Source organism: Nipponia nippon, unplaced genomic scaffold (genome assembly GCF_047370975.1).
Source record: "Nipponia nippon isolate SJK-2023a ecotype South Korea unplaced genomic scaffold, ASM4737097v1 scaffold_8, whole genome shotgun sequence".
Taxonomy (NCBI): domain Eukaryota; kingdom Metazoa; phylum Chordata; class Aves; order Pelecaniformes; family Threskiornithidae; genus Nipponia; species Nipponia nippon.
In genome coordinates this window covers 9,426,632-9,440,236 of record NW_028262402.1, presented here as the reverse complement: position 1 = coordinate 9,440,236, position 13,605 = coordinate 9,426,632, and the positions used below count along the sequence as shown (strand labels likewise).

At 39.9% G+C, this 13,605-nt stretch overlaps 1 protein-coding gene across 4 annotated transcripts in view; it reads right to left on the bottom strand.

The window, feature by feature from the left end:
* The window catches only part of TNFAIP8 (TNF alpha induced protein 8), a 64,068-nt gene that overhangs the window by 19,657 nt on the left and 30,806 nt on the right, over positions 1–13,605 (bottom strand). Inside the window, exon 1 of one of the 4 annotated variants that reach the window (XM_087741705.1) lies at positions 13,280–13,353. The exons of 2 other annotated variants lie outside the window; for them this stretch is intronic. In XM_087741705.1, coding sequence (XP_087597831.1) covers position 13,280 — 1 coding nt within the window. In that variant the 5' untranslated portion in view covers positions 13,281–13,353. Of the gene's footprint in view, positions 1–970; positions 1,114–13,279; positions 13,354–13,605 lie in introns of those variants that run through there. One more of the 4 variants, XM_009467230.2, reaches the window with a different exon arrangement.

The window sequence follows — 13,605 nt, the reverse complement described above, 5'->3', positions numbered from 1 at the left end:
CGCAAGTAAGCAGATAGAGGTCTCTGGTAATGTTATTCATCAAGTGGGGGAAGTTGTACAGAGTGTGAGGGGAAAACCATCTGAAATATTCTGAAAATTTCTTGTTTTCACCAAATACAAAATACTTAATTTGCCTTACTGCTTGATTATCTGTTGTGGTTTTAAAATTATTTTTCTGAGCCATACTGGATCTCTGTAAGTTTGAGTCTCCCTAAGGACTATTTGTAGCCATGAAACATCAATTCTGTTCTAAGAAATCCAGTGCATAACCCCACTACTGCCCTGTTCCCTTTTCTGCATAAATGCTCTTTTGTATATAGGCACTTTCAGGAAATTGCCCTCCTCCTCCCCCGCTTGCTCCCTACTGTCCTACTCTGGCTCGCACCCCCTCTCAATCAACACTAGTGAATAATTGTATTTTTGTTGGAGTGCTTCCAGCTCCTCCGCACATTCCACTCTAGAAGCAGTAAATGAAACTCTGTAGCTTTGGCACACTCCTCTGAGCTTTAACACACGCACACGCGTGCATGCACATGCATGCATGCACACTCATTCGGACAGGGAAGTAAGTGGCATCAAGCTCATTCCCAAAATAATGACCTTTCACTTCTCCCCCATGCAACTTCCTCTTTTGCTGAAAAATACAGTGCTTCCAAATTAAAAAAATCTTCCTCTTTCGATATTCTACTACCAGTGTTTTGAAACACCGTTTCTTCCACTTATCAGTATTTCATGTGCGAGTAGATCACCATTGCCAAGACAGATAGATATCCCTGGATGTCAACAGTTCAGTCATTTCATATCCAGTGACAACGACAAGACTTCGGATAATTCTGCCAAGGCATTTTTGCCTTCCCTTTGAATACCCGAAGCTAAAGCGAGCAGAAACTCTCCTCTGTACTCACAAAAGCGGCGCTGGCAATGCGAGCGTGCACATTTCCTCTCCTGTGAAAATAGTTAAAAACCATACCTTCCTTGGGTTCATCAGCCTCCGAACTCATGGTGTCAGCTCAAGGCACTGGGGATGAGATTACAGCTGACGTGCGCACTGAGAAGCAGCCACAAGTCAACTTCTCAAAAAAAAAAAAAAAAAGAAGAAAAAAAAGGAGGAAGGGGAAAAAAGAGAGAGAGGGTTGGGATATTAAGGGGAAAAGTCTATGAATTCAGCAAATCACAACTAAGCTACTTGAAAAGGATCCCGCCCCTTTCTCAGCTGCACACCAGCGACTGTCTGGAAAACCAGCACCTTCACAGAAACCCTCATTTTACTTCACAGCAGTCGCCGTTTATGCATTTTATTCTCCCCAGTCTGTAGGAAGGGTGGAGTTTCACTTGTTGCAGCTTGCCAACGTGGTATGAGAAAGCAAGCAGGGGAGACCAAAAAAGCCCTGAGCGCACAGCAGTGTCTGATTGCGGTAACTGACAATCAGATTGGAGCTCTCTTAACTTGCAGGAAAATCTAATTTAAATCAATGATTTTTTAAGCCTAAATTGTACATTTCAACACTGGTTACTATCTGGAATTAATTCTCTAGCCTCCATAATTACACTGACTAATACAGGATGACTAAATACATGCTTGAAGGATAAGAAGCAGCAGCTCTCTTTCAGGTAGTTTAAGCTAAATGATTATTTTTTCTTTCACTCATGCTCAGTGCATGGTGCTGTCTACCCTGAAAGGTGCAATTCACCTTTCCTTCTTAGAAAAAATATCTGATTTCTTTGTGCTATAGAGCCCCCTGCATCCTAGAAGAGATCATTATTTTTAACTATTACACGACATTGTTTTACAGCACAGCAAGAGAACAGGGGTCTTTTGCTGCCACCCCCCAACTCGCCATGCATTGTACACATCTTCAGAGCAAAATCAGGGGAATTACTTGGAAGCCTGTTTTCCAATTGGCACAGCCTCCAGGAAAATCACCATCAAAAGGAACCATCTTTTCCTACTTATTCATTTAATATATTTTTAGCACAGTGAACAGGAGAAAACCTCAGTGGAAACGTGACTGCTCCAACAAAAGGAGAGGCGTGATCTCTCAGGAGAAGTCATGATGGTGCTGCCAGCTCTGACACGCAACCAAATTCCCACCTACCTCCCCCTCACAGGGTTAAATGCGTGTGCCTGAAGGGCTGTCAGGGTCTTCGTCAAAGTAACGCTATTAACAGTGAGTGTGTTACTGGAGTCAGGTAGAAATAACTGTATTTCAAGATGAAGTCAGAAAGCGCCAAAGCTGTCAGCTGCACAAAATTGGGGCACATAGGAAAAAAAAAAAATTAAGCATTTCAGATTGTAACATTCAACTGTATTCATTAAAGTTTATGGGAAGACTCTAAGTAGGTAGGATGGTCGTGTAAGAAAAAAGGTACGGAGTCAGGAAGGGCAGTATGAATTCTTCAGCCATGACAAAGTTGCTTTGGGGATCAGGGTAAATACTACTTCAGAATGTGAGCAACTTTTGTCCTATTTTGAGTGATTTTATTAATGATAAGGACTGTCATTTGCCATGTACTTCTCCCTTGCCTAAGAAAGACAGATCTCATTTTAGTTAAAGGCTCTTGGTGACACTGTCAATTTTTTATTTTGCAATACGCACAACTCCATGGGTCCCTTAAGGACATTCCTCAAGAAGCTAAGTGTCTTCTACAGGCCTCATTGTCTCTTGCGGTGTGGCAAAGCACAGCACCTGCATCCTTCAAAGCTCAGAGAATGAAAGCGAATATTACCCTAAGTATCACAGAAGAAAAAGTAATTACAACACTGGACTAGCTAAAGAAGCCACATTTTCAAGTTAAAAAAAAAATTAAAAACTACTGGTTTGGGGTAATGACTGTTTGGTAGATTGAAACCACTCAAAAAACCCCACACAGAATAGAGGAGGAACAGGAAGAAAAATAGTGTTAGTCAATATGAACTGCAATAGCCTTTGGGGTCCTTTAATCAAAGGAAGTGTTGGTAGAGAGATAAAATAGCCAGACTATAAGCCAGTATCAAGAGCCCTATGTGAACAGATTTACACAATAGATGGATGCCTTTTGTTATTTTAGGTGACAGACGGACACAGAGAGATAATGAGCCTTGTGGTTAAACGTCAGCAAGTTCTGCAAATTAAGAATTCTCAAATCTCTCAGAAACTTCAGACCTCTCTGGACAGATAACAAAATCCCAGTGATCTTGTTTTGTTTCTTCCCTACAGAGTTAAGATCGCATCTCCTCACTCAGCTCTGTTCCCCCTGCATACAGGGTCTCAATTCAGACTCCAGAAACGTTTTTTTATGTTTCATTTTGGTTGTTAATGCTTCTTAAAAACACATGCATCGGCTGAAAAGATCCCAATCAGACCGAAGAGTGTTTAGGTAGGTAATTTTCTGATCTTAGGTTAAGCAGGGACTTGTAATGACATCCGATCATGAGGACATTATCACCTTCTTCAGAGTCTGCACCCAATGAACTCCAATAATTTTACTTAGAAGGCCAGTAAAAGTAATGGAATAAGGCAGGTAAAAATTAAACAGAGTCTATGGACAACACCGGAGCCCAGGTAAGGGAAGACACTACCTCACCTGCAGGGAAGAGCCAGTTATCAAAGCATCCAGACTGATTTTTGGATCCCATGATGAGTAAACAGCCTGGAAGCTTAAAAAAACCTCATTGATTGTAAACTGTGCATGTGATACACAGTAGGAAGGACAAAACAAAGAATGACAAAAACTCTAAAAATAGAACGAGTAGATACAGCTAAATTTTATAGGGCAGATTCTCTTAGGAAAAAGAAAAGTAACTTCCTAAAATGAAGGGCTTAAAACCCACACCACATTTGGACAGATGCTGTCTTGGAGGGGAGGCCAGAATTCCCAGAGGAAAATGAAATCTTTTGTGTGGCATACACAAAAAAATGGGTTTACATACTGTTTCAGTGGCTAAAAGCCTAAAAGCCACGAAGCTGGGTAAGACAGGGGGGTACAGTGAAGTATGATCCTTTGCACCCTTCTCTGCTGAAATAAAAAGCTTCTCAGTTGGTTTTGTTTTTGTTTTTAGCTCATCACTTGTAAATTGTCCTCATTTCTGCTAACCCTAAGGCAGACATACCACAGAAAGAACAGGCTATAGCCAGGCCTTGGCTTACTACAGCAATATGCAGGGCATTGTGAAAGGATGAGTAGCTGTGTCAGCACATCCCCAGCCCAGCTCAAAACCTTGCTCATGTTTTGGGTCTCAATGCGTGCTGAGACAGCTCTGTTTACAGAAGCATTTTCTTGTTAGATACACAGGCGGCAAATCCTATTACATCTTTTACAAATATTTAAAATAAATAATAAAAATCACAGTAGACCAAAAATGGTGCTAAAATTACTGCCAAGAAGATTCTGAAGGTCAATGCTGAAATGTCAAAAAATATTGTAATGTTTTGGTTCACAAAAAAAGAGGAAGCAGCACTACTACATGAGAAGTATCAGGAAGAAGCTTTCAAGAGGAGGCAGCTGCCATGGAAGCAAGAATAAATCTCCTACTGAAAAAAAAGACCTGCACAGCCCTAGAACAGTTCTAGAGAAGGAAGTGGTAATGTAACACTTTGGACATTACATATTCATGGTTTTTTAAAAAAAAAAATCTCCCCATGTTTGGTTAACATAATTCAAGTTGTCTGGTGATAACTTCTGCTCTTCCAGAATGTCATGTTCAATGGACTGCAAACCTTTAATCAATAAAAATAAAGTTGATGCCCAACTTCAACTTCTTGCTACAGACAATAGCCACCAATTGTTTTCTCTTTCTAAGTCAACTGTATGTCTTTTGCAGGCTGTAACTGCACTGGGTTATTTGAAGCCACATGACAAAACTCTGATGGCAGCTGAGGAAATCTGGGTTTCCCACCCTACTCCCAACTGTGAGACAAAAGAAAGAGGTGCACAAGTACCCTGAAACATCATAATACATATAACTGCAGGTATGGTTTCTTTATGCTATGTCAACAGCCATGTCATAGAGATTTTCTTTCCCATGAATTAGCAAGGATGGAGAATGTTGTGTGGAGCAATGATGAGAAAGTAAAAGTGTTGCACTACATTGTCCAATGTAAGACTGTACAGTTAAATAAAGTACTGGCTCTCACAGTACTACTACAAAAAAAGCTTTTCAACCAGCTGTTTTCACAGAGTAAACTCAAAGATACCATACTTAAATATATAACGTAGGGATTATGTAAACTTTGCCATTTAGCAATCATGCAGTAATATAAGGAAAGCTTACGCCATCTCACTTGTAGCCCCAACAAGTTGTACCTATTTCTGATACAAGGGGTTTGGGTTGACAAATTTTCAACTTCTGACACTCTTTAATGGGTGTGGGTTACAGGCACATCATGCAAGTTGTCACACAGGATAAGGAGAACATTGGACACTGTCCTGAACCACTCACATGTATTATTTTTTCATAGATATCATCTTCAAAATGTAATGAGAAACAATGTGATACACCCGTCACTGTAAATGCATTTCACCAATTCTCAAATATTTGAGTTTTTCTCAAACTAATGTTCTGAAAGTGAATGAGATGGAAGATTGTTATATATCAGTCCAAGATCTCCCAAGCAGAAATATATGCAGCAGGTCTGGTCTGTACACATTTATGGAATCTACAAACATGCTGCCCTATCAGAAGGGCAACAAGATGTTTATACAGTGCCTCAGAAAAAAGGTACAAGATAATAGCTCATGGAAAAAAGGGGACAAATTATTAAATTCAAAAGCCTGGAAGCCACATTGAGGTATCATTAGGAAATTAACTGTAGCTACCTCTTCTGAAAGTGGTGCCTTGTTAACTTGTAGGTTTTACCAGAAAGATCTTTTTATAGATGTTACTGATTGAGGACGCAATCAAAGATAACACAGAAGCGTGCCCTCGATTTGCTCCATTGGTCCTTTTCTGCATCTCTTCCAGTGCCACTACAACCTTTTTTTCAGACAGGCAGATCATAACTGCACTGAGTTTCAAGATGCACAGGTTTATAAAATAGGAGACATTTTTGTTTTCTAGCCCTTCCCTGTTAGTTTAGACTGATGGATGAGCTCTTGGGCATCCCTACTGAGCACTGAGATCTTGCAGCACAAAGCAAGGAGCTGCTGCCTCCTCCAGCACTGCCCATCTCCTAGGATGCAGAAATCCACCTGCCAGACATCCTCCCAGGTGCCAAACAGTGCAGCCCTGCCTGACCTGCTGTCTGTGCCTTCTGCTGCTGCCACACACAGACATCATGTGCGCACAAAGGTGCACACGGAGAGGAAAGGTGTGGAGAGAGGGGCACAGAGTCACAGAAAAAAGTAAAATTTCCGTTTTCTTGCATTGTGTCTAAGTTGTTCTGCTTTCAATTACGCACTTGGACAGTTACACACAGACATTCAAATTAGCAAACCAAGAAGCTATTTTAAAGTTATTTCCTAACCCAGAGGTAGAGCAACACCATCTGTAGTTGTGTTACATCTATTATTGCAAAAGAGGGTGCAATATGCAGTCTGTAGCGTGAGCACAGTAAAAACAAATTCCAACTCTTATGCAATTTTGTTAATTTGGAGTTTAATATTATTTTACAGTAAAAAGAGGACTTATGGTTAGCTCTGTGATTTTAATAGCACTGTAACTAAAAGGATTAGGTACAATAGCCCATCTGTTGTTGGTGTAGACAGATTTTACTCCTGATTTCTATTTATTATATTCTACCATGAAACACACATATATCAGACAGTGCTTAGCTTTTGACTGATGTCAGAAATACTGTTTTCAACGTACAGCATTCAGTGTTTTCATATAACAGCACAACTCTAACATCTCAATTATCTATGGTGCAGAATTTTTAAGCAATTTGTCTTCGTGTGCATAAACCACGTACCAGGAACTGTTTTCATCTTAGGAGAATTCAGTCCACTGAAAGCTAGATAGACAAAATAAACCAAAACATGAGCAGGTTGATCTATAAGCCAGATCTGAAAAATATGGGTACTCCTAGTTTTGGCCTGATTGTCACTGCTTGCTATTTCTTACCGTTTACTCGTTTTTCCCCATTTGCACAACAGACTTCAGACCAATTCAGATGATAATGCTTGTGGCACTTGTTGAAGCACTCACAATGCTTCCACCTATTGGGCAAACCCAGGAATGATACTCTGGTGTATATTTCTACCACGTGGTTAACGAATTATAAAGAGTCCAGCCCAAGGGATCAGGGATCCCTCAAAAGTTTCTGCTCCATGCTTGGCATCCAGCACTTCGTCCTATTCTGCCCCGTCCCCTGTGCTATCCTCCTCACTTATTTCTATACTCTCCGGTTCAGCATCCGTTCTCCACCCTGCTAGTGTTTTATTAAGGCCTGTCCATTCTTTCATTTCCAAATAGCAAGAGCAATATATGGCAAATCTAGTGTCATGTGAACCCACATCACATTGCTTTTTCAAAGTAAGCAAAACCTAGAGCTTCACCATAGAGTAAGCTGTACAAAAGCATGTCTAAAGACCTCCTTTCTGATAACAAACTGGCAGAATAGGCAGCAGTACGAGGTGACAAACAGATTCACAATGAGCCCACCAAATTAGCGACAGGAAGAAGCAGCATGTAGGGGACAGATCCTGGTTTCCATATGGATGCAGTAACAGTTGCCTTACAGAGGCTCCTCACCTCAGCTCTTCTCCCTCAGACAGAAAACGGACGGAGAGAGGGTAGGAAGATATATGCACAAAAGGCTTCATAAAGTTGAACCTGATTAATATTGAATATAACTTTGCTAGAAAATTTGAAAGTCCCATTAGTCTCATCTGTACAGTTTACAGTGTCCATCTGTGGAATACCCACAATCATGTCTATGTATTTTCAGCACTGACAGCCCGAGAAGACAATATAGTAGTAACCACCTTGCAAACTGTCAAGACTACTGTGCAGTGTGCATCTTCCAAACCTGTGTCCCTGTTACAAACACACTGAGACTGCTGGTTTTCAAATAGCGACAACAGTTGTTTTTAAGCTGCTGTTGCCTCTACTCAAAAGCTTTGCGGTTAACAGGCAAGGAAACATCTTCACTTAGCCTCAAAGCGCAGCTTTCTTCATAAGCTTTATCTGCATCTGCCACTAATGGTCAGATATTTCAGCCACAGCACAGGCTCAGCACAGGACTGGGTCACTGCCTTAGACTGATCCCCACCTTTTGGCCTCAAGATGAGCATCGTTTGTCACTGAACAGCACACTGCCAGGGTATGAGATTGCTCTCTGCTCAGAATGGGTTTCACTGGCTTACCTTTTTTCTTTCAAAACAACTCTGCAAATTCACACACAGAGCAACACCATGATTTCTGAGATCTGAACTCTGATGCAATTCTGTTTGCCTTGACTATAAGTATCATGTTGTACAAAACCACTACTAATAACAATGGTTTTAGTATAGCCACATAGATAAGATGCACTGAGAGACGATTATTTATCCAGCAGTTACCAGTTACTGAAGACAAAGTTTCAGTGCAGGAGCAAGTATAAAACAATTTCTCAAGAGCAAACATGCCAAATAACATTCAGCGACTTGGTTGTTATACACAAATAGGTCATAGTCAGTGATGGTTGGTGAACATTCAAGAGGTCATAGAGGATGTGACAGAAGTTAAAAGACAGATAGCCAAGGTTAGCTGTCTTTTGGGGGTCTTGCACCAAGGACTGCAACAGTTACTCATACAGGCTCATAGCACTGTTTCTCCAGATAACAAAATTTCACTCATGATTTTAAATTTTCCTTTAAAAGGAGCACACACAGATTGCTACTGCCAACACAGCTATGCGAAGCAAAAGGCAGCATTGAAGAGAATGAGACAGTGACAATGAGACCCGCATGAACAGAGGTAAGAAGGTGCAATCCTCCGGTTTGGTAAAGAGCACAGCAGATCTGAGCTAGTTTTGTCACATAGAAAAATAAGTTTCTCAGTAGTAGTTTGTGATAAAATTTTTATTAAATGGTCGTGTTATTGTATGACATTGCAGCCTTTGCAAAAATGAAAGAAAGGTCTAAGAAAAAAAATCTGAGAGGCAGACGCCAAAAACATAAACATGAAAAAACCCTGCATCAGAAACAGAAATCACACAAAAGCATCACAGATTCCCCAGATGAGTGGGGAGTCAATGTGCTACACAGAGACTGGCAGCATCGCCACAGGCCTACTTACACCAGATCCACTCTCAGCAAGACGTAAGAAAAGAGGTATTGCCAGATACTTGTGCATCAAAACACAGTGCTGGAACAATTAAAATTGAAAAGCGGTATTTTAATTAAAACCAGAAAATCTAATATCACATAGCCAAAAGTCAAAAAAAGCTTGAAAACAAAGTGCCTGAACTAGTGTTAAATACAGTATGTTTTAAACAGTTCTACTGGAGTGTATGGCTAATAAGGTACATTTTTCTTTTTTTAAAAAAGGTATAGCAGTGATGCTGACAGAACAGAAAATTGAGCATTACCTTAAAAAAGGAAGGTTTTTGTTCATATAAAAGCAGTGTACATATGGGAAAACACATGTGTCTCGGTTTGTGAGGGCTGTGTTCCAGTCCCAAGCAAACGATCCAAGTGTTTTGCTAATACGTAACAATCAAACTATGCCCTTTTTCTTTTAGACACCAAAGCCATTAATCCTGCAAACAGTCAAAATACCACTTGCATATCAAATGCAATCTTATCTGGACAAAATTTCAAGTCAAACAAAACTAAAAAAATCAAGCTTTAAGAATAATCTCCTTTTAGTTCAAATTTAATTAAAAGAGATTAAAAGAGGGATTTAAATGGCTATTAAACCTAAGCAGAATTTGCTCTTTAAAAATTCAGTTTAGCTATAGCTTACATTCACAAGCCAGATGTACCTAATTATGTGGTGTTCATTCAAAGATCCATATTGATTTCTACATGTTCCAAATCAGTTTTAAATCAGTTTATTATTTGCCTAAAGCTTAGACTGAAGCCACATTAAGAATCTGGAAAAGTACTTGCAAGAACTGTATTTCTTTTGGGAAAATATTAACTAAGACTATGCTGAACAAGTGCTGAAGAGTCAGTTCCCAATACCCAAATGAATTCAAGAACTCTTAATTTATGGCAGCCTTAGAGAGAAGATTTTCAGCATTTGCTTCCCCCGGCCTATGGTGATATTTTCATAACTAAAGCACACTTGATAGATCAGCACTTCAGGCTGGTCCAAGTGAGCGTGACTGTCTAACAGAGCTGCAGCATCTTCATCTTCTTCTTTTCCACCTACCATGCCAGCATAGGCATGTGGCATCCACATAAGGAAGATCCCAGTTATAGCTAACCTTTAACATTTATTTTTTGGCTAGGAGAACTGTAACCTGAAACAGCTCTCTGATACTTTTTTTGTTTTTCCCAATAAATACATAATAAATTAATTGCAGCTAAAAATAAGCATTTTTCTCACAAAAGAAGGGCTTGGATGATTTCTAATCTAGTTATGACAATCAAAAATCCATACATTACTCATTTTTCCCTATATTAAGCAGGCTTATGCTAGAGAGCAATGTAGGCAGATTCCAGGTGTGAACAACGTTTAGCATTTTAGCATTACATTAAAAACTCAATGTTGGATTTTTATTGATGCTGTGAGTTCCAATAATAAAAAAAAAAACCCTCAGGAATTTTTGCTGGAGCCCAAATGAATTTGTTTAGTAGAAACATGGCTAACCTTTCAAGTACTTTATCTGCTTTACAGGAAATTCATACTTCAGCTCTCAGAATGCTTCAGCAACAATGGGGCTAGGCCAAACTGAATACCACTTCACAGAGTTATTGCAAGACTTTCATGAACTATTTCAAGTATTGAGTTTCAAAAAAAGAGATGTGCATAACAAGATCTGAACAAGACTTCCTAGTCTTTTTGCTCAACATCTCATTTGCTGAAAGCTGACTTCTGGCACATACTTAATATGATTTACTGTTCAGGCGGCTGGTCTACTGGGGCTATGCTACTGCAATTCTTCCTAAAGGCTGAGGACTTTAGAGTGTGTTTCCAAAACCTGAGCCTCAGTATGGACAACACTTAGTATCTCTGTCCACTATAGAAAATAAAAGGAGCAAGCAAAAGAATAAAGACTACCACCGACTCTGCCACTGTTGGCGCACAAGGGATTGGGCACTTTAATCAGAAATCTCATGTAACAAACTTTTTGAGTGTTGCACAGAGGTAAAGCCTCAAAAGGCTTACCACACATCCACATCCACCCACCCGCTCCCCCTGGCGCATCCCACATCCATCTGACTCGCGACATATGTCAGCGACTGATATCATGGAGCTTTTGTTGCTGGTTTTGGCCAATGCCACGAGGTGGCAACAGCGCCCTGAAAAAAAAAAGCAGGTCTTCAGGATTGTTTTGGTCCAGCCTAGGGAACAGAGCACCACCAGCAGCAAAGGGCAGGTAAAAAAGTCGAGCGGCTTCACGTACAGCCCCATGTTAACATTTCATATTGCAACTCACACAAAAATGTTGAAATTGTGTTTCATCTGTACGTGCTGGAATGGAAAATCTGGAGAACTAAATGCTTCTGGCGCAGTAACTGTCGCCTGAAATTGGTCATCAACACACCAGGCCGCAACAGAAAATATCTATCATATTTTTCCAACCCAAATCCCAAATATATTTGAAAAAAGACTTAAATCTATGTAGAGGACGCTTACGTTAAGACAGCAATATAACAGATGTTAACAACTTGGCTCCATGAATTTAAAACCATACTAAAATTGCAAGTATCACTTGAAGGTATGGATACAACTGTGCTACTCATGATGCTCATCCCTTGCCCCTGCCTTCTGCCTGCAACAACTCAGTTTAGCCCTGCTTTGCCTGTAGGCTTTTCCCTTCCCTATCCTGCCATTGCCTTTCCAGAAATGGGATGATGCAACCTTTTCCCCCTACCCCCAGAGGGTAGGTTTTGAGATACCTATAACTCACCTTCCCAGCTCCAAAATCAGTGGCAGCCTTTCCTCTCACCAGACATGCAGGATTGTTTCATGAGTGGAGACAGTGGATAAATCAGGGGGATAGTGGATAAATCAGGGGTCTGGACTGGAGTAGGTCTCCCCTATTTCAGGAATTCAAATAGGAGAAGGGGGACTCTTCATGCTGTAGTCTCCTCTGTGAAGAAGAGGTCACGCCAAAAGAGGTCCCAGGTCCCCGGCAAGGTACAGATGGGGTGAAAGAGCCATGAAGAGGTTGGTGTGGGAAGGGAGAGATGAGCCTCAAACTAATCATGAGGAATCCTGACAGCCTCTCACCTGATGCATAGCAGTGATACAAAGTCCAATGCTAAGAAGTCACAAATATCACTACTATGCAGAATTAAAATGTCCATCACAGCCACGGAATGCCATGGATAAAGATGGCACATACAACCTTCACTAAGCCTGCAAAACATCCCCAAGCGTTACATTTTTCTTAATGTCACTTCCAGGAAAAGACAAAGTCTCAGTAATTCTGTGAGAATTCAAAAATTCAAAAGAATTTTTTCTTTTGAAAATTAAGAGCAACTCAAATGGTGGAGAAAGGATGGTTTACCTAAAATTAGAAAATAGTAGTAATTTTGTGTACACTGTAAAACTGCAATTGTCTGGGGACTGCTCCCCCAATCTTTTTTTTCCAAAGTATTAGTCACTTTTATTTTTACTGCATGTCAATTAAAACCTTAGCAGATATTTTAAATAAATGAAGTTAATTTATAGTAACAGATGCAATAAGACAAATTAGGATATTCTAGTTTAGTCAGTGTTGGGTAGAGACACCTGCCTATCATGTTTTCAGAAGTCTAAGAAAATAAAACAAATACTAAACCTATGTTTTCTACTTCCTGGTTGCCTTAAAGCATTTCATCCTAAATGTATGTACAAATGCTTTCACATTTGCCGTGACAAAAGATGAAGCAGGAATTGCCACCATTTAGAACATTCCCATTACTCTAAGCAATGCTATCTAAGCAGGTAAGATTTTCCCCAACATCTTCATCCATATTTTAAGCCAACATAGATTTACCAAGTTTTTCATCTCTGTAAATGAAATTGAAAAAATAAATCTCCATTCTTTATCAAATACCAGACATGACATGATTGTCTTAACTGTGAAACTAAAAGAATAGTACTAAAGAACACATTAACTGAAAGCAGTAAAACATTATCTATTCAGCAGAAAGCTCACATGTTCACTTGGCTATACAGCTGTTCCATTCAAATTAGATTTATATATCCAAACAGGCTTACTTGATCTCAGCAGAGTTGACTGTGGGTAGAAAACTGTAGTAAGTCTAGTCGATGAATGGAAAAGCAGAGGTGAAGTGTAGCATTATGAGACCAGGCTACAAATATATTTGACTCAAAGCTAATGCAATGCCTTCCCAAAACAGATCATTCTGACCTACATAACACAACTTATTGTTAACATCAGGAAAAAGCCAGCAGAAGCTTACCTGACAGTAAACAGTGAATGTGTTTGGGCAACATAATACTAAAGCCATCATGTTTCCCCATTTCCTGAGAGTTTGGTTTCACAATCCTCTGTGGTTTCTACTCCACAGTTTATACTGTAA